General features: G+C 42.3%; 1 protein-coding gene across 1 annotated transcript in view; it reads left to right on the forward strand.

Moving 5' to 3' along the window:
• Positions 1–22201, forward strand: part of GART (phosphoribosylglycinamide formyltransferase, phosphoribosylglycinamide synthetase, phosphoribosylaminoimidazole synthetase) — a 360923-nt gene that overhangs the window by 266268 nt on the left and 72454 nt on the right. Inside the window, exons 16-19 of the mRNA XM_053705959.1 lie at positions 1445–1597; positions 3186–3392; positions 3984–4112; positions 4422–4552. Of these exons, the coding sequence (XP_053561934.1) occupies positions 1445–1597; positions 3186–3392; positions 3984–4112; positions 4422–4552 (620 nt within the window). The remainder of the gene's footprint in view (positions 1–1444; positions 1598–3185; positions 3393–3983; positions 4113–4421; positions 4553–22201) is intronic.

The raw sequence follows: 22201 nt of genomic DNA on the forward strand, positions 1-22201 counted from the left end.
CTGCGTAACAAACCTGGGTTCTTACCTAAGGTGGTATCTAACAAGAATATCAATCAAGAGATTGTTGTTCCATCCTTGTGTCCTAATCCTTCTTCGAAGAAGGAACGTCTATTACACAATCTGGACGTGGTCCGTGCTTTAAAGTTTTACTTACAAGCTACTAAAGATTTTCGTCAAACATCTGCTTTGTTTGTTGTCTACTCTGGACAGAGGAGAGGTCAAAAGGCTTCGGCAACCTCTCTTTCTTTTTGGCTAAGAAGCATAATCCGCTTAGCCTATGAGACTGCTGGACAGCAGCCTCCTGAAAGGATTACAGCTCATTCCACTAGAGCTGTGGCTTCCACTTGGGCCTTTAAAAATGAGGCTTCTTTTGATCAGATTTGCAAGGCGACGACTTGGTCTTCGCTTCATATTTTTTCAAAATTTTACAAATTTGATACTTTTGCTTCTTCGGAGGCTATTTTTGGGAGAAAGGTTTAACAGGCAGTGGTTCCTTCCATTTAAGTACCTGCCTTGTCCCTCCCTTCATCCGTGTACTTTAGCTTTGGTATTGGTATCCCACAAGTAATGGATGATCCGTGGACTGGATACACCTTACAAGAGAAAACACAATTTATGCTTACCTGATAAATTTATTTCTCTTGTGGTGTATCCAGTCCACGGCCTGCCCTGTCATTTTAAGGCAGGTAATTTTTAAATTTAAACTACAGTAACCACTGCACCCTATGGTTACTCCTTTCTCGGCTTGTTTTCGGTCGAATGACTGGCTATGACAGTTAGGGGAGGAGCTATATTACAGCTCTGCTGTGGGTGTCCTCTTGCAACTTCCTGTTGGGAATGAGAATATCCCACAAGTAATGGATGATCCGTGGACTGGATACACCACAAGAGAAATAAATTTATCAGGTAAGCATAAATTGTGTTTTTTAGAAAAGTTTTCAGTTTACTTCTGTTATCAAATTTGCTTCATTCTAATGTTATTCTTTGTCGAAGAGATAAATAGGTAGCGTGCACATGCCTGGAACACTACATGACAGGAAATAGCGCTGCCATCTAGTGCTCTTGTTAAGGTATAACATTGTTGCAAAACTGCTGCCATATAGTGGTGCAGACACGTGCACGCTCCTGAATTTACCTTCCTGCTTTTCAACAAAGGATAACAAAAAATGAAGAAAATTTGACAATAGAAGTAAATTTAAAAAATTGTATGTTTTATCTGAATCAAATACTGTAGTTTGTCCCTTTTAAGATGAGCTTTACATGCAGTATATGTAGTCCCTTTCCAAACATATTTAGCTAAACTATTAAACTAAGTCAGCTTTACATGCAGTATATGTAGTCCCTTTCCAAACATATTTAGCTAAACTATTAAACTAATTCTTATTTAGACAATAGTAATTTGAGAATTGTTACTAACTTATTAAATGGGTTTCCCCTCCCACAGGAGAGCTCTTACTTACTCCCACCAATATCTACACTACTGCCCTACTACCTCTGATCCGAGCAGGGCAGGTGAAGGCATTTGCACACATCACTGGAGGAGGTTTACTGGAGAACATACCTAGAATCCTGCCCTCTTCCCTGGAGGTTCAACTGAGTAAGAAATACGTGATCTAGTTTTAGCAGTAAACCCTTATCGGTTGTTTTTCTAGATTCTGGCATTGCACAATTAAAGGAACAATAAATGCCATGATATTTTAATATAAAATGTTTAGGCATGTGTAATAAAACAATTTTGCATTACACTTTTATTTTGCCCCTTTTCATGTAATTTAGCTTTGAAAATTGTGGATTTTCTAATTATTAGAGCTGGAAATGCACCCTGCTGGCTTCTTAGGGCTAACCCTGCTGCATATATTTAATTGGCTTTAGCAGATAACTGCTAAACAATGCACTTTATCCTAACATAATGACTGTGGCTAGTCCTGTTTTCTGCAGATTCCAGATTGGCGCCTCCAAATAATGCATGTGGTTGGTGTTTTGCTTTTGAAAAACAATTCCAGTAAACAAGATTTTAATTCATCGTAAAAATTGTTTAGACTTGGCTGATAAGTTGTTCTATAGCAACACAACAGAAATGTGTAACTACAAGATGATCACTGGCATTTAAATACAATTTAAATGCTCTTTAGACTAGTTGGAGATTTAAAGTGAATTTGATGAATTGGAAATGCTCTCCAATGCTTTTTACATTTTTATTAAAAGCATTTTTCACAAGGTATATGTATACTAGTTTGTGATTGGCTGATAGCTGTCACATGATATATGGGGCGGGCAAATGGGGAAACAATTTGTCAGAATAGAAACCTACCACTTATTTGAAATTCAGAGTAAGTGTTATTGCATTGTTTATTATGCACTTGTTAATTATGCAGTTCTACTGCATTTAGTGGTCTTTTAAGGATGCACATGATTTACTGCTGTATTGGAAGTAGGTGATGTGCAAAATGTTATAGGAACATGAAACCCAAAACCATTTATTTCATGGTTCAGATAGAATATGCAATTTTCAACAACTTTACAATTCTATTATATAATTTGCTTTGTTCTCTTTAGTATCATTTGTTGAAAAGCACACCTAGTTAGGTTTAAGAGCAGCAATGCATTACTGGGAGCTATCTGATTGGTGGATGCACATATATGCTTCTTGTCATTGGCTCACCATATGTAGTCAGCTAGCTCCCAGTAGTTTTTTGCTACTGCTACTTCAACAAAGAATACAAATATTTTGGGTTTCATGTACCTTTTTAAATCAATCATACTTTTAAAAAGTAATCAAATTAAAACTGCAGTACATTTTCTTTTAAACCTCTAAGACATTTTAAATGGATGTCTCAGTAATTTTCTCTTTGTTTCTAAATGGGAAATATAGAAATATATTTTTGTGTTTTTAAAAAAAAAAAAAAAAAGATCCTGCCCTAAAAATAGTCCATTTGTGGAGGTTTGTTCCTGCCTAGCAAGCTTAGTTTAGTCCTTATCAGCTATGGGTGTTTGTTTATTCTCTAAGGTTAAGATGTGCACAAACATGCATTTCCTATTCCTTTCAATATCAATTTTAACAGCTTTTACTTGAACTTGTTTGTGTGATAGAACTCTTGAGAAGGAAAGCTTAAGTACTCAGATTGTTGCACACCGGTATTTGGAAATGAACAATTCTGTTATCTAAACTGTACCCTGCTTTTCAGATGCACTTAGTTGGGCGATGCCACCCATTTTCCCGTGGCTGCAGAGAGCAGGAGGCGTGTCAATGGATGATATGGCACGCACATTTAATTGTGGGATTGGTGGCGTGCTAATAGTGGAGAGAGGTTCCGCTGCACAGATCCAGCGAGATTTAAAGGTGGCAGGAGAAGCAGCATGGCTTATCGGATCCGTGGCACCACGACAAACAGGTCCACTCCTAAATTATTTATTTACTTTGTCTGAAGAAGAAATACTTTGATCTCTTCTAGATGTTAGTTTTAGAAAAATATGCACAAACAGATACAAATGTGTGAAAATTGTTAATTTAGAAATTTGGTAAATACATTTTTTCCCCTCATGATTCATGTACAATTTAAAACTACTTTCCATTATCCAACTTGCTTTATTCTCTTGGTATCCTTTGTTGAAAGAGCAGCAATGCAGTATATGTGCAGCCACCAATTAACAGCTAACTCCCAATAGTGGATTGCAGCTCTCAACCCTACTTAGGTGTGCTTTTCAACAAAGGATTCCAAGAAAACAAAGCAAAAATGGCAATAGAAGTAAATTGGAAAGCTTTTTAAAATTGCATGCTCTATCTGAATCTAGACTATACAGCAGGCGTGAAGGTAGGTTTGTAGTTTAACAAGTTTTTACTTTTCTGCTTGTTATGCAACTAGCAAAAACCATAGATAAAAAAATCAGTTTAATCTGTTTGTAATAACTGGACAGTTACAGAAGGAATCAAGGGATTTTTTATTGATTTCAACACTTATATTACTTTTTACCACATGCAACAGGGTCTTGCGGGGTAGTTATCCAGAATATGGCAGAATCTATTGTTGGTTCGAATCCTCCACTTCAGCAGAGTTTGGCAGATGACAGTAATCAGGATAAAATGAGAATAGCCGTCCTCATATCTGGAACAGGTGAGTCTCTTATATATTGTGCGGATTGCTATTGACTCCCAAAAATTGTATCTAAATATAGTAATATATAAAATTCAACATGTTTTGGTATTTTGTAGTTGAGAACAAATTGAAATCTAGAAGTCAAAGATCCTGCTGTGGTCTTTGTATTCTGTGCAGTGTTTGCTGAAATTGTATTTTCTTCCCTCTGAGTGGTTTGCAATATTCACAAGCCCCTATGTCAACTTCTTTGTACATAAGTTTCTTAAATCTTTATATCTTAACTGCATGTTGCTTATGCCCCTTAAACATTTTTCAATTTCCCTTTAGGTACAAATCTTGAGGCTTTAATAAAGAGCACAAAGTCCCAGCACAGTTCTGCTTTCATTGCCCTCGTTATCTCTAATAAAACTGGCGTGGAGGGACTGAAGAAAGCACAAGCTGCTGGAATACCTACCAAGGTAAAAGAGGAATTTGCACTTGGATGATCTAAATTCTGAAAAATTCATGTAGAATGTGCATCAAAAACTAAACACATCTCCTTTGCTTCAAGGAAGGCTAAGTTACCCTTATATAGTCACGTAAAGGTTTGTTACTTTTGCGCTGCTTTAGGTGTTGTTCACAACTGCCTTTAAACTGGTTCCTTAGAGCTGTCCCTTACCTACATGCCACTCAGATACAACTAATCTGGAATACTACCAGTTACAAAGTCTCAGTTGGATTTTATTTAGCCAACAGTGATCTCAACTCTACAGTGTATGGATGATCCAAGGATTGGCCCCTTTTCTCCACAAGATGGGACCCACAGATTTAAGTAAAACCTCAATTGACAGTTTTTCCACATTTTCAGTAACTGTCAGGCTTCACATTCCTACTGGAGACTCTAATTTCCTTAAATCCTCAAACCTGGTCTGAAATGCCTTTTTGCAGATTGACTTTACATGACACTGAACGTTTAGTTGGAGCATTATTTATTATACATGAAAACTAGCTGGTTATGGACATCTAAACATTTTGTGTGCTTCACATGATCGATGGCTTCTTAGTATTTGACGACCACTAAAATTAAGGAACAACGTTTAACAGGGAGGCGATGCTTCCTTTATATATCCTAAAACACAGGGATTTCTGTCTTTCTAATGTAGTGGTAGCAGTCTTTAACAAAACCTTCATGTGCAGGTATAGACCACAGCAATACCAGTCATCAAAGAGGTACTCAGTCAAGCTGTTATGAGCTGGTCAACAAGATTTTAATCTTGATGGACTCCCATGTTTTGGGCACTCTTCACAATCCACATTGCAAAAGTTCTTTCAGCCCAGCTGTACCTCTTTTAACTGTGACAGCCTTTTTACCCAATAACCCTGTATTCTGGTACACAATGAGTTATTTCTTCTGTTAAGTGTGATCAGTCCACGGGTCATCATTACTTCTGGGATATTACTCCTCCCCAACAGGAAGTGCAAGAAGATTCACCCAGCAGAGCTGCATATAGCTCCTCCCCTCTACGTCACTCCCAGTCATTCTCTTGCACCCAACGACTAGATAGGATGTGTGAGAGGACTATGGTGATTATACTTAGTTTCTTCTGTTAAGTGTGATCAGTCCACGGGTCATCATTACTTGTGGGATATTAACTGCTCCCCTACAGGAAGTGCAAGAGGATTCACCCAGCAGAGTTGCTATATAGCTCCTCCCCTCTACGTCACCTCCAGTCATTCTCTTGCACCCAACGACTAGATAGGATGTGTGAGAGGACTATGGTGATATATTTAGTTTTTATATCTTCAATCAAAAGTTTGTTATTTTATAATAGCACCGGAGTGTGTTATTCCTTCTCTGGTAGAATTTGAAGAAGAATCTACCTGAGTTTTTCTATGATTTTAGCCGGAGTAGTTAAGATCATATTGCTGTTTCTCGGCCATCTGAGGAGAGGTAAACTTCAGATCAGGGGACAGCAGGCAGATTAATCTGCAAAGAGGTATGTAGCAGTTTATTATTTTCTGACATGGAATTGATGAGAAAATCCTGCCATACCGTTATAATGTAAACTCAGCCTTGAATGCAGTAGATGTAGCTGATATCAGGCTGTCATGTATGTATATTTTACACTTCAGTTTTCTGGGAAATGGTACTTCTCTGGCTTTTAAACTGTATACATAGACTTAACCTATTTTGCAGGGACTTGCAATAGGTTTTAAATGACAATTAATTATTGAGGTAAAACGTTTTTTTGCTGGCATGTAAAAACGTTTTCTCCAACATAGGTGTGTCCGGTCCACGGCGTCATCCTTACTTGTGGGATATTCTCTTCCCCAACAGGAAATGGCAAAGAGCCCAGCAAAGCTGGTCACATGATCCCTCCTAGGCTCCGCCTACCCCAGTCATTCTCTTTGCCGTTGTACAGGCAACATCTCCACGGAGATGGCTTAGAGTTTTTTAGTGTTTAACTGTAGTTTTTATTATTCAATCAAGAGTTTGTTATTTTAAAATAGTGCTGGTATGTACTATTTACTCAGAAACAGAAAAGAGATGAAGATTTCTGTTTGTATGAGGAAAATGATTTTAGCAACCGTTACTAAAATCCATGGCTGTTCCACACAGGACTGTTGAGAGCAATTAACTTCAGTTGGGGGAACAGTGAGCAGTCTCTTGCTGCTTGAGGTATGACACATTCTAACAAGACGATGTAATGCTGGAAGCTGTCATTTTCCCTATGGGATCCGGTAAGCCATGTTTATTAAGATAGTAAATAAGGGCTTCACAAGGGCTTATTAAGACTGTAGACTTTTTCTGGGCTAAATCGATTCATTATTAACACATATTTAGCCTTGAGGAATCATTTAATCTGGGTATTTTGATAAGATTATATCGGCAGGCACTGTTTTAGACACCTTATTCTTTAGGGGCTTTCCCAAATCATAGGCAGAGCCTCATTTTCGCGCCGGTGTTGCGCACTTGTTTTTGAGAGGCATGACATGCAGTCGCATGTGTGAGGAGCTCTGATACATAGAAAAGACTTTCTGAAGGCGTCATTTGGTATCGTATTCCCCTTTGGGCTTGGTTGGGTCTCAGCAAAGCAGATACCAGGGACTGTAAAGGGGTTAAAGTTAAAAACGGCTCCGGTTCCGTTATTTTAAGGGTTAAAGCTTCCAAATTTGGTGTGCAATACTTTTAAGGCTTTAAGACACTGTGGTGAAATTTTGGTGAATTTTGAACAATTCCTTCATATTTTTTCGCAATTGCAGTAATAAAGTGTGTTCAGTTTAAAATTTAAAGTGACAGTAACGGTTTTATTTTAAATCGTTTTTTGTACTTTGTTATCAAGTTTATGCCTGTTTAACATGTCTGAACTACCAGATAGACTGTGTTCTGAATGTGGGGAAGCCAGAGTTCCTTCTCATTTAAATAAATGTGATTTATGTGACAATGACAATGATGCCCAAGATGATTCCTCAAGTGAGGGGAGTAAGCATGGTACTGCATCATTCCCTCCTTCGTCTACACGAGTCTTGCCCACTCAGGAGGCCCCTAGTACATCTAGCGCGCCAATACTCCTTACTATGCAACAATTAACGGCTGTAATGGATAATTCTGTCAAAAACATTTTAGCCAAAATGCACACTTATCAGCGTAAGCGCGACTGCTCTGTTTTAGATACTGAAGAGCATGACGACGCTGATAATAATGGTTCTGAAGGGCCCCTAAACCAGTCTGATGGGGCCAGGGAGGTTTTGTCTGAGGGAGAAATTACTGATTCAGGGAACATTTCTCAACAAGCTGAACCTGATGTGATTACGTTTAAATTTAAGTTGGAACATCTCCGCATTCTGCTTAAGGAGGTATCCACTCTGGATGATTGTGACAAGTTGGTCATCCCAGAGAAACTATGTAAAATGGACAAGTTCCTAGAGGTCCCGGGGCTCCCAGAAGCTTTTCCTATACCCAAGCGGGTGGCGGACATTGTAAATAAAGAATGGGAAAGGCCCGGTATTCCTTTCGTCCCTCCCCCCATATTTAAAAAATTGTTTCCTATGGTCGACCCCAGAAAGGACTTATGGCAGACAGTCCCCAAGGTCGAGGGAGCGGTTTCCACCTTAAACAAACGCACCACTATACCCATAGAAGATAGTTGTGCTTTCAAAGATCCTATGGATAAAAAATTAGAAGGTTTACTTAAAAAGATGTTTGTTCAGCAGGGTTACCTTCTACAACCAATTTCATGCATTGTCCCTGTCGCTACAGCCGCGTGTTTCTGGTTCGATGAGCTGGTAAAGGCGGTCGATAGTGATTCTCCTCCTTATGAGGAGATTATGGACAGAATCAATGCTCTCAAATTGGCTAATTCTTTCACCTTAGACGCCACTTTGCAATTGGCTAGGTTAGCGGCTAAGAATTCTGGGTTTGCTATTGTGGCGCGCAGAGCGCTTTGGTTGAAATCTTGGTCAGCTGATGCGTCTTCCAAGAACAAGCTACTTAACATTCCTTTCAAGGGGAAAACGCTGTTTGGCCCTGACTTGAAAGAGATTATCTCTGATATCACTGGGGGTAAGGGCCACGCCCTTCCTCAGGATCGGCCTTTCAAGGCCAAAAATAAACCTAATTTTCGTCCCTTTCATAGAAACGGACCAGCCCAAAGTGCTATGTCCTCTAAGCAAGAGGGTAATACTTCTCAAGCCAAGCCAGCTTGGAGACCAATGCAAGGCTGGAACAAGGGAAAGCAGGCCAAGAAACCTGCCACTGCTACCAAGACAGCATGAAATGTTGGCCCCCGATCCGGGACTGGATCTGGTGGGGGGCAGACTCTCTCTCTTCGCTCAGGCTTGGGCAAGAGATGTTCTGGATCCTTGGGCGCTAGAAATAGTCTCCCAAGGTTATCTTCTGGAATTCAAGGAGCTTCCCCCAAGGGGAAGGTTCCACAGGTCTCAATTGTCTTCAGACCACATAAAAAGACAGGCATTCTTACATTGTGTAGAAGACCTGTTAAAAATGGGAGTGATTCATCCTGTTCCATTAGGAGAACAAGGGATGGGGTTCTACTCCAATCTGTTCATAGTTCCCAAAAAAGAGGGAACGTTCAGACCAATCTTAGATCTCAAGATCTTAAACAAGTTTCTCAAGGTTCCATCGTTCAAGATGGAAACCATTCGAACAATTCTTCCTTCCATCCAGGAAGGTCAATTCATGACCACGGTGGATTTAAAGGATGCGTATCTACATATTCCTATCCACAAGGAACATCATCGGTTCCTAAGGTTCGCATTCCTGGACAAGCATTACCAGTTCGTGGCGCTTCCTTTCGGATTAGCCACTGCTCCAAGGATTTTCACAAAGGTACTAGGGTCCCTTCTAGCTGTGCTAAGACCAAGGGGCATTGCCGTAGTACCTTACTTGGACGACATTCTGATTCAAGCGTCGTCCCTTCCTCAAGCAAAGGCTCACACGGACATTGTCCTGGCCTTTCTTAGATCTCACGGATGGAAAGTGAACGTGGAAAAGAGTTCTCTATCTCCGTCAACAAGGGTTCCCTTCTTGGGAACAATAATAGACTCCTTAGAAATGAGGATTTTTCTGACAGAAGCCAGAAAAACAAAACTTCTAGACTCTTGTCGGATACTTCGTTCCGTTCCTCTTCCTTCCATAGCGCAGTGCATGGAAGTGATAGGTTTGATGGTAGCGGCAATGGACATAGTTCCTTTTGCGCGCATTCATCTAAGACCATTACAACTGTGCATGCTCAGTCAGTGGAATGGGGACTATACAGACTTGTCTCCGAAGATACAAGTAAATCAGAGGACCAGAGACTCACTCCGTTGGTGGCTGTCCCTGGACAACCTGTCACAAGGGATGACCTTCCGCAGACCAGAGTGGGTCATTGTCACGACCGACGCCAGTCTGATGGGCTGGGGCGCGGTCTGGGGATCCCTGAAAGCTCAGGGTCTTTGGTCTCGGGAAGAATCTCTTCTACCGATAAATATTCTGGAACTGAGAGCGATATTCAATGCTCTCAAGGCTTGGCCTCAGCTAGCGAGGGCCAAGTTCATACGGTTTCAATCAGACAACATGACAACTGTTGCGTACATCAACCATCAGGGGGGAACAAGGAGTTCCCTAGCGATGGAAGAAGTGACCAAAATCATTCTATGGGCGGAGTCTCACTCCTGCCACCTGTCTGCTATCCACATCCCAGGAGTGGAAAATTGGGAAGCGGATTTTCTGAGTCGTCAGACATTGCATCCGGGGGAGTGGGAACTCCATCCGGAAATCTTTGCCCAAGTCACTCAACTGTGGGGCATTCCAGACATGGATCTGATGGCCTCTCGTCAGAACTTCAAAGTTCCTTGCTACGGGTCCAGATCCAGGGATCCCAAGGCGGCTCTAGTGGATGCACTAGTAGCACCTTGGACCTTCAAACTAGCTTATGTGTTCCCGCCGTTTCCTCTCATCCCCAGGCTGGTAGCCAGGATCAATCAGGAGAGGGCGTCGGTGATCTTGATAGCTCCTGCGTGGCCACGCAGGACTTGGTATGCAGATCTGGTGAATATGTCATCGGCTCCACCATGGAAGCTACCTTTGAGACGAGACCTTCTTGTTCAGGGTCCGTTCGAACATCCGAATCTGGTCTCACTCCAGCTGACTGCTTGGAGATTGAACGCTTGATCTTATCGAAGCGAGGGTTCTCAGATTCTGTTATCGATACTCTTGTTCAGGCCAGAAAGCCTGTAACTAGAAAGATTTACCACAAAATTTGGAAAAAATATATCTGTTGGTGTGAATCTAAAGGATTCCCTTGGGACAAGGTTAAGATTCCTAAGATTCTATCCTTCCTTCAAGAAGGATTGGAAATAGGATTATCTGCTAGTTCCCTGAAGGGACAGATTTCTGCCTTGTCTGTGTTACTTCACAAAAAGCTGGCAGCTGTGCCAGATGTTCAAGCCTTTGTTCAGGCTCTGGTCAGAATCAAGCCTGTTTACAAACCTTTGACTCCTCCTTGGAGTCTCAACTTAGTTCTTTCAGTTCTTCAGGGGGTTCCGTTTGAACCCTTACATTCCGTTGATATTAAGTTATTATCTTGGAAAGTTTTGTTTTTGGTTGCAATTTCTTCTGCTCGAAGAGTTTCAGAATTATCTGCTCTGCAGTGTTCTCCTCCTTATCTGGTGTTCCATGCAGATAAGGTGGTTTTACGTACTAAACCTGGTTTTCTTCCAAAAGTTGTTTCTAACAAAAACATTAACCAGGAGATTATCGTACCTTCTCTGTGTCCGAAACCAGTTTCGAAGAAGGAACGTTTGTTGCACAATTTGGATGTTGTTCGCGCTCTAAAATTCTATTTAGATGCTACAAAGGATTTTAGACAAACATCTTCCTTGTTTGTTGTTTATTCCGGTAAAAGGAGAGGTCAAAAAGCAACTTCTACCTCTCTCTCTTTTTGGATTAAAAGCATCATCAGATTGGCTTACGAGACTGCCGGACGGCAGCCTCCCGAAAGAATCACAGCTCATTCCACTAGGGCTGTGGCTTCCACATGGGCCTTCAAGAACGAGGCTTCTGTTGATCAGATATGTAGGGCAGCGACTTGGTCTTCACTGCACACTTTTACCAAATTTTACAAGTTTGATACTTTTGCTTCTTCTGAGGCTATTTTTGGGAGAAAGGTTTTGCAAGCCGTGGTGCCTTCCATTTAGGTGACCTGATTTGCTCCCTCCCTTCATCCGTGTCCTAAAGCTTTGGTATTGGTTCCCACAAGTAAGGATGACGCCGTGGACCGGACACACCTATGTTGGAGAAAACAGAATTTATGTTTACCTGATAAATTACTTTCTCCAACGGTGTGTCCGGTCCACGGCCCGCCCTGGTTTTTTAATCAGGTCTGATATTTTATTTTCTTTAACTACAGTCACCACGGTATCATATGGTTTCTCCTATGCAAATATTCCTCCTTAACGTCGGTCGAATGACTGGGGTAGGCGGAGCCTAGGAGGGATCATGTGACCAGCTTTGCTGGGCTCTTTGCCATTTCCTGTTGGGGAAGAGAATATCCCACAAGTAAGGATGACGCCGTGGACCGGACACACCGTTGGAGAAAGTAATTTATCAGGTAAACATAAATTCTGTTTTTTTTCTCTGAGGTACTGGGTGAAAAAATGTTTTGGGCACTTTTTTTCCATTTGGCAATAGTTTTGATTTAAATTAGAGCAGTTCACTGATCCCTCTCACTGTTATGTGTGTGGGGGAGGGGCCATTTTGGTGCTTTCACTATGCATCAGAAAAACTCAGTCAGAGGTTCATTTTCTTCCTGCATGATCCGGTTCATCTCTACAGAGTTCAGGGATCTCAAGAGTCTTTTTTGAGGGAAGTAATCATTCACAGCAGAGCTGTGCTGATTGTATTGACTGTGATATAAAAAACGTTTATTTGTGTATTTTTTTCTGCTGCCTGGGTTAGTTATCATTTGCTGAGGGGAACAATCCTATGCTATAACTTAATTATTTTATCTGTTATAATATTTTCTGTGCTTCTTAAAGGCACAGTTCGTTTTCATATTATTTGTAAATTACTTTGAAAAGTATTTCCAAGTTGCTGTTTATTTGCTAGTGTGTTAAACATGTCTGATTCAGAGGAATATCTCTGTGCTATATGTGTTAATGCCAAAGTGGAGCCCAATAGAAATTAATGTACTAAATGTATTGATGCTACTTTAAAAAATAGTCAATCTGTACAAATTGAACATATTTCACCAAACAACGAGGGGAGAGTTATGCCGACTAACTCGCCTCACGTGTCAGTACCTGCATCTCCCGCTCAGGAGGTGCGTGATATTGTAGCGCCGAGTGCATCTGGGCGGCCATTACAAATCACATTACAAGATATGGCTACTGTTATGACTGAAGTTTTGGCTAAACTACCAGAACTAAGAGGTAAACGTGATCACTCTGGGATGAGAACAGAGTGCGCTGATAATGCAAGGGCCATGTCTGATACTGCGTCACAGTTTGCAGAACGTGAAGACGGAGAGCTTCATTCTGTGGGTGACGGTTCTGATCCAAATAAACTGGACTCAGACATTTCAAATTTTAAATTTAAGCTTGAGAACCTCCGTGTGTTACTAGGGGAGGTATTAGCGGCTCTGAATGATTGTAACACAGTTGCAATCCCAGAAAAAATGTGTAAGTTGGATAAATATTTTGCGGTACCGACGAGTACTGACGTTTTTCCTATACCTAAGAGACTTACTGACATTGTTACTAAGGAGTGGGATAGACCCGGTGTGCCTTTCTCACCCCCTCCTATATTCAGAAAAATGTTTCCAATAGACGCCGCCACACGGGACTTATGGCAAATGGTCCCTAAGGTGGAGGGAGCAGTTTCTACTTTAGCTAAGCGTACCACTATCCCAGTGGAGGATAGCTGTGCTTTTTCAGATCCAATGGATAAAAAATTAGAGGGTTACCTTAAGAAAATGTTTGTTCAACAAGGGTTTATATTGCAACCTCTTGCATGTATTGCGCCTGTCACGGCTGCAGCAGCATTTTGGTTTGAGTCTCTGGAAGAGACACTTCAATCATCCACACTAGATGACATCACACACAAACTTAAATTCCTTAAGTTAGCTAATTCATTTATTTCAGATGCCGTAGTACATTTAACTAAACTTGCGGCTAAAAATTCAGGATTCGCCATTCAGGCACGCAGAGCTCTGTGGCTAAAATCCTGGTCAGCTGATGTTACGTCTAAATCTAAATTGCTTAATATTCCTTTCAAAGGGCAGACCTTATTCGGGCCCGGCTTGAAAGAGATTATTGATGACATTACAGGAGGTAAAGGTCATGCCCTGCCTCAGGACAAGGCCAAAGCCAAGGCTAGACAGTCCAATTTTCGTTCCTTTCGTAATTTCAAAGCAGGAGCAGCATCAACTTCCTCTGCACCAAAACAGGAAGGAGCTGTTGCTCGCTACAGACAAGGCTGGAAACCTAACCAGTCCTGGAACAGGGGCAAACAGGCCAGAAAACCTGCTGCTGCCCCTAAGACAGCATGAATTGAGGGCCCCCGATCCGGGACCGGATCTAGTGGGGGGCAGACTTTCCCTCTTCGCCCAGGCTTGGGCAAGAGATGTTCAGGATCCCTGGGCGTTAGAGATCATATCTCAGGGATACCTTCTGGACTTCAAATCCTCTCCCCCAAGAGGGAGATTTCATCTGTCAAGGTTGTCAACAAACCTAACAAAGAAGGAAGCGTTTCTACGCTGCGTACAAGATCTTTTATTAATGGGAGTGATCCATCCAGTTCCGCGGTTGGAACAAGGACAAGGGTTTTACTCAAATCTGTTTGTAGTTCCCAAAAAGAGGGAACCTTCAGGCCAATCTTGGATTTAAAGATCCTAAACAAATTCCTAAGAGTTCCATCGTTCAAGATGGAAACTATTCGAACAATTTTGCCCATGATCCAAGAGGGTCAGTACTTGACCACAGTGGATTTAAAGGATGCTTACCTTCACATACCGATTCACAGAAGTCATTACCGGTATCTAAGGTTTGCCTTTTTAGACAGGCATTACCAGTTTGTAGCTCTTCCATTCGGACTGGCTACGGCTCCAAGAATCTTCACAAAGGTTCTGGGCACTCTTCTGGCGGTACTAAGACCGCGAGGAATTTCAGTAGCTCCGTACTTAGACGACATACTGATACAAGCTTCAAGCTTTCAAACTGCCAAATCTCATACAGAGATAGTACTGGCATTTCTAAGGTCGCATGGATGGAAAGTGAACGAAGAGAAAAGTTCTCTCTTTCCACTCACAAGAGTTCCCTTCCTGGGGACTCTGATAGATTCTGTAGAAATGAAGATTTACCTGACAGAGGACAGGTTAACAAAACTTCAAAATGCATGCCGTGTCCTTCATTCCATTCAAGAGACCAGAAATTCTCTTCTATGGTGGCTTTATCGGCCACATCTGTCCAGGGGAATGCCATTCAGCAGGCCAGACTGGTCAATTGTAACAACAGACGCCAGCCTACTAGGTTGAGGCGCTGTCTGGAATTCTCTGAAGGCTCAGGGACTATGGAATCAGGAGGAGAGTCTTCTTCCAATAAACATTCTGGAATTGAGAGCAGTCCTCAATGCTCTTCTGGCTTGGCCCCAGTTAGCAACTCGGGGGTTCATCAGGTTCCAGTCGGACAACATCACGACTGTAGCTTATATCAACCATCAGGGAGGGACAAGAAGCTCCCTAGCAATGATGGAAGTATCGAAGATAATTCGCTGGGCAGAGTCTCACTCTTGCCACCTGTCTGCAATCCACATCCCGGGAGTGGAGAACTGGGAGGCGGATTTCTTAAGTCGTCAGACTTTTCATCCGGGGGAGTGGGAACTTCATCCAGAGGTCTTTGCCCAAATACTTCCACGTTGGGGCAAACCAGAGATAGATCTCATGGCGTCTCGACAGAACGCCAAGCTTCCGCGCTACGGGTCCAGATCCAGGGATCCGGGAGCGGTCCTGATAGATGCCTTGACAGCACCATGGACCTTCAGGATGGCTTATGTGTTTCCACCTTTCCCGATGCTTCCTCGATTGATTGCCAGAATCAAACAGGAGAAAGCATCAGTGATTCTAATAGCGCCTGCATGGCCACGCAGGACTTGGTATACAGATCTGGTGGACATGTCATTCTGTCCACCTTGGTCGTTACCTCTGAAACAGGACCTTCTGATTCAGGGTCCTTTCAAACATCAAAATCTAACTTCTCTGAAGCTGACTGCTTGGAAATTGAACGCTTGATCTTATCAAAGCGTGGTTTTTCTGAGTCAGTTATTGATACCTTAATACAGGCTAGGAAGCCTGTCACCAGAAAGATTTACCATAAAATATGGCGTAAATACCTATATTGGTGCGAATCCAAAGGTTACTCTTGGAGTAAGGTTAGGATTCCTAGGATATTGTCTTTTCTACAAGAAAGTTTAGAAAAGGGGTTATCCGCTAGTTCCTTAAAGTTACAGATCTCAGCTCTGTCCATTCTGTTACACAAGCGTCTGTCAGAAGTTCCAGACGTTCAGGCTTTTTGTCAGGCTTTGGCCAGGATTAAACCTGTGTTTAAAGCTGTGGCTCCACCATGGAGTTTAAACCTTGTTCTTAATGTTTTACAGGGTGTTCCGTTTGAACCCCTTCATTCCATTGATATAAAGTTGTTATCTTGGAAAGTTCTATTTTTAATGGCTATTTCCTCGGCTCGAAGAGTCTCTGAGTTATCAGCCTTACATTGTGATTCTCCTTATTTGATTTTTCACTCGGATAAGGTAGTTCTGCGTACTAAGCCTGGGTTCTTACCTAAGGTAGTCACTAACAGGAATATCAATCAGGAGATTGTTGTTCCATCCTTGTGCCCAAATCCTTCTTCGAGGAAGGAACGTCTTTTGCACAATCTGGATGTAGTTCGTGCCCTTAAATTTTATTTACAGGCAACTAAAGATTTTCGACAAACGTCTTCCCTGTTTGTCGTTTACTCTGGTCAGAGGAGAGGTCAAAAAGCTTCTGCTACCTCTCTCTCTTTTTGGCTTCGTAGCATAATTCGTTTAGCTTATGAGACTGCTGGACAGCAGCCTCCTGAAAGAATTACAGCTCATTCCACTAGAGCTGTGGCTTCCACTTGGGCCTTTAAGAATGAGGCCTCTGTTGAACAGATTTACAAGGCTGCAACTTGGTCTTCGCTTCATACTTTTTCCAAATTTTACAAATTTGACACTTTTGCTTCCTCGGAGGCTATTTTTGGGAGAAAGGTTCTTCAGGCAGTGGTTCCTTCTGTATAAAGAGCCTGCCTATCCCTCCCGTCATCCGTGTACTTTTGCTTTGGTATTGGTATCCCACAAGTAATGATGACCCGTGGACTGATCACACTTAACAGAAGAAAACATAATTTATGCTTACCTGATAAATTCCTTTCTTCTGTAGTGTGATCAGTCCACGGCCCGCCCTGTTTTTTAAGGCAGGTAAATATTTTTTAAATTATACTCCAGTCACCACTACACCCTTGGCTTCTCCTTTCTCGTTGGTCCTTGGTCGAATGACTGGAGGTGACGTAGAGGGGAGGAGCTATATAGCAACTCTGCTGGGTGAATCCTCTTGCACTTCCTGTAGGGGAGCAGTTAATATCCCACAAGTAATGATGACCCGTGGACTGATCACACTACAGAAGAAAGGAATTTATCAGGTAAGCATAAATTATGTTTTTATATCTTCAATCAAAAGTTTGTTATTTTAAAATAGCACCGGAGTGTGTTATTACCTCTCTGGCAGAGTTTGAAGAAGAATCTACCAGAGTTTTTGCTATGATTTTAACCGGAGTAGTTAAGATCATATTGCTGTTTCTCGGCCATCTGAGGAGAGGTAAACTTCAGATCAGGGGACAGCGGGCAGATGAATCTGCATAGAGGTATGTAGCAGCTTTTATTTTCTGACAATGGAATTGATGAGAAAATCCTGCCATACCGATATGTCATGTATGTATACTTTACACTTCAGTATTCTGGGGAATGGTACTTCACTAGAATTACACTGTAAGAAGTACATAAAGCTGTTTAATAACTAGAAATTATGTTTAACGTTTTTGCTGGAATGTAAAATCGTTTTCATTTGCTGAGGTACTGAGTGAATAAATGTTTGGGCACTATTTTTCCACTTGGCAGTTGCTTAATCTTTTTTCTGACAGTTTCTGTTCTCTCTCACTGCTGTGTGTGAGGGGGAGGGGCCGTTTTTTGGCGCTTTTGCTACGCATCAGATATTTCAGTCAGCAGCTCATTGTATTTCCTGCATGATCCGGTTCATCTCTACAGAGCTCAGGGGTCTTCAAAACTTATTTTGAGGGAGGTAATTTCTCTCAGCAGAGCTGTGAGAATCATAGTTGACTGAGATAAAAAACGTTTATTCTGTAATTTGTTTCCTGCTTTCAGAATTTGTTATCTTTGCTAATGGGATTAAACCTTTGCTAAAGTTGTGTTGTTTATAAGGATTGAGGCTATAACTGTTTCAATTTATTAATTTTCAACTGTCATAGATCTTCTGTGCTTCTTAAAGGCACAGTACGTTTTTAATATTATTCTAATTGAATTGTATTGTAAGTTGCAAGTTTATTTGCTAGTGTGTTAAACATGTCTGATTCAGAGGAAGATACCTGTGTCATTTGTTGCAATGCCAAAGTGGAGCCCAATAGAAATTTATGTACTAACTGTATTGATGCTACTTTAAATAAAAGTCAATCTGTACAAATTGAACAAATTTCACCAAACAACGAGGGGAGAGTTATGCCGACTAACTCGCCTCACGTGTCAGTACCTGCATCTCCCGCTCGGGAGGTGCGTGATATTGTAGCGCCGAGTACATCTGGGCGGCCATTACAAATCACATTACAGGATATGGCTACTGTTATGACTGAAGTTTTGGCTAAATTACCAGAACTAAGAGGTAAGCGTGATCACTCTGGGGTGAGAACAGAGTGCGCTGATAATATTAGGGCCATGTCAGACACTGCGTCACAGGTGGCAGAACATGAGGACGGAGAACTTCATTCTGTGGGTGACGGTTCTGATCCAAACAGACTGGATTCAGATATTTCAAATTTTAAATTTAAACTGGAAAACCTCCGTGTATTACTAGGGGAGGTGTTAGCGGCTCTGAATGATTGTAACACAGTTGCAATACCAGAGAAAATGTGTAGGTTGGATAAATATTTTGCGGTACCGGCGAGTACTGAGGTTTTTCCTATACCTAAGAGACTTACTGAAATTGTTACTAAGGAGTGGGATAGACCCGGTGTGCCGTTCTCACCCCCTCCGATATTTAGAAAAATGTTTCCAATAGACGCCACCACACGGGACTTATGGCAAACGGTCCCTAAGGTGGAGGGAGCAGTTTCTACTTTAGCTAAGCGTACCACTATCCCGGTGGAGGATAGCTGTGCTTTTTCAGATCCAATGGATAAAAAATTAGAGGGTTACCTTAAGAAAATGTTTGTTCAACAAGGTTTTATATTGCAACCCCTTGCATGCATTGCGCCGATCACGGCTGCAGCGGCATTCTGGATTGAGTCTCTGGAAGAGAACATTAGTTCAGCTACTCTGGACGACATTACGGACAGGCTTAGAGTCCTTAAACTAGCTAATTCATTCATTTCGGAGGCCGTAGTACATCTTACTAAACTTACGGCGAAAAATTCAGGATTCGCCATTCAGGCACGCAGGGCGCTGTGGCTAAAATCCTGGTCAGCTGATGTTACTTCTAAGTCTAAATTGCTTAATATACCTTTCAAAGGGCAGACCTTATTCGGGCCCGGGTTGAAAGAGATTATCGCTGACATTACAGGAGGTAAAGGCCATGCCCTGCCTCAGGACAAAGCCAAAGCTAAGGCTAGACAGTCTAATTTTCGTTCCTTTCGTAATTTCAAAGCAGGAGCAGCATCAACTTCCTCTGCACCAAAACAGGAAGGAGCTCTTGCTCGCTACAGACAAGGCTGGAAACCTAACCAGTCCTGGAACAAGGGCAAGCAGACCAGGAAACCTGCTGCTGCCCCTAAAACAGCATGAATTGAGGGCCCCCGATCCGGGATCGGATCTAGTGGGGGGCAGACTTTCTCTCTTCGCCCAGGCTTGGGCAAGAGATGTCCAGGATCCCTGGGCGCTAGAGATAATATCTCAGGGATACCTTCTGGACTTCAAATACTCTCCTCCAAGAGAGAGATTTCATCTGTCAAGGTTGTCAACAATCCAGACAAAGAAAGAGGCGTTTCTACGCTGCGTACAAGAGCTCTTGTTAATGGGAGTAATCCATCCAGTTCCACGATCGGAACAGGGACAGGGGTTTTACTCAAATCTGTTTGTGGTTCCCAAAAAAGAGGGAACTTTCAGACCAATCCTGGACTTAAAGATCCTAAACAAATTCCTAAGAGTTCCATCGTTCAAGATGGAGACTATTCGGACAATTTTACCTATGATCCAAGAGGGTCAGTACATGACCACTGTAGATTTAAAAGATGCTTACCTTCACATACCGATTCACAAAGATCATTACCGGTACCTAAGGTTTGCCTTCCTAGACAGGCATTACCAGTTTGTGGCTCTTCCATTCGGATTGGCTACAGCTCCAAGAATCTTCACAAAGGTTCTGGGCGCTCTTCTGGCGGTACTAAGACCGCGGGGAATCTCGGTAGCTCCATACCTAGACGACATTCTGATACAAGCTTCAAGCTTTCAAACTGCCAAGTCTCATACAGAGTTAGTACTGGCATTTCTAAGGTCACATGGATGGAAGGTGAACGAAAAGAAAAGTTCACTCGTTCCACTCACAAGAGTTCCCTTCCTGGGGACTCTTATAGATTCTGTAGAAATGAAGATTTACCTGACAGAGGACAGGCTAACAAGACTTCAAAGTGCTTGCCGCACCCTTCATTCCATTCAACACCCGTCAGTGGCTCAATGCATGGAGGTAATCGGCTTAATGGTAGCGGCAATGGACATAGTACCCTTTGCACGCTTACACCTCAGACCACTGCAACTGTGCATGCTAAGTCAGTGGAATGGGGATTACTCAGACTTATCCCCTTCTCTGAATCTGGATCAAGAGACCAGAATTTCTCTTCTATGGTGGCTTTCTCGGCCACATCTGTCCAGGGGGATGCCGTTCAGCAGACCAGACTGGACAATTGTAACAACAGACGCCAGCCTTCTAGGTTGGGGTGCCGTCTGGAATTCTCTGAAGGCTCAGGGACAATGGAGTCAGGAGGAGAGTCTCCTGCCAATAAACATTCTGGAATTGAGAGCAGTTCTCAATGCCCTCCTGGCTTGGCCCCAGTTGACAACTCGGGGGTTCATCAGGTTTCAGTCGGACAACATCACGACTGTAGCTTACATCAACCATCAGGGAGGGACAAGAAGCTCCCTAGCAATGATGGAAGTATCAAAGATAATTCGCTGGGCAGAGTCTCACTCTTGCCACCTGTCAGCAATCCACATCCCGGGAGTGGAGAACTGGGAGGCGGATTTCTTAAGTCGTCAGACTTTTCATCCGGGGGAGTGGGAACTCCATCCGGAGGTCTTTGCCCAAATACTTCGACGTTGGGGCAAACCAGAGATAGATCTCATGGCGTCTCGACAGAACGCCAAGCTTCCTCGTTACGGGTCCAGATCCAGGGATCCAGGAGCAGTCCTGATAGATGCCCTGACAGCATCTTGGGACTTCAGGATGGCTTACGTGTTTCCACCCTTCCCGATGCTTCCTCGATTGATTGCCAGAATCAAACAAGAGAGAGCATCAGTGATTCTAATAGCACCTGCGTGGCCACGCAGGACTTGGTATGCAGACCTGGTGGACATGTCATCCTGTCCACCTTGGTCTCTACCTCTGAAACAGGACCTTCTGATACAGGGTCCCTTCAAACATCAAAATCTAACTTCTCTGAAGCTGACTGCTTGGAAATTGAACGCTTGATTTTATCAAGACGTGGGTTTTCTGAGTCAGTTATTGATACCTTAATACAGGCTAGGAAACCTGTTACCAGAAAGATTTACCATAAGATATGGCATAAATACCTATATTGGTGTGAATCCAAAGGTTACTCTTGGAGTAAGGTTAGGATTCCTAGGATATTGTCTTTTCTACAAGAAGGTTTAGAAAAGGGTTTATCTGCTAGTTCATTAAAGGGGCAGATCTCAGCTCTGTCCATTCTGTTACACAAACGTCTGTCAGAAGTTCCTGACGTCCAGGCTTTTTGTCAGGCTTTGGCCAGGATTAAGCCTGTGTTTAAAACTGTTGCTCCACCATGGAGTTTAAACCTTGTTCTTAATGTTTTACAGGGCGTTCCGTTTGAACCCCTTCATTCCATTGATATAAAGTTGTTATCTTGGAAAGTTCTATTTTTAATGGCTATTTCCTCGGCTCGAAGAGTCTCTGAATTATCAGCCTTACATTGTGATTCTCCTTATTTGATTTTTCATTCGGATAAGGTAGTTCTGCGTACTAAACCTGGGTTCTTACCTAAGGTAGTTACTAACAGGAATATCAATCAAGAGATTGTTGTTCCTTCTTTGTGCCCAAATCCTTCTTCGAAGAAGGAACGTCTACTGCACAACCTGG

This window comes from Bombina bombina, chromosome 3 (assembly GCF_027579735.1).
Source record: "Bombina bombina isolate aBomBom1 chromosome 3, aBomBom1.pri, whole genome shotgun sequence".
NCBI classification, from domain to species: domain Eukaryota; kingdom Metazoa; phylum Chordata; class Amphibia; order Anura; family Bombinatoridae; genus Bombina; species Bombina bombina.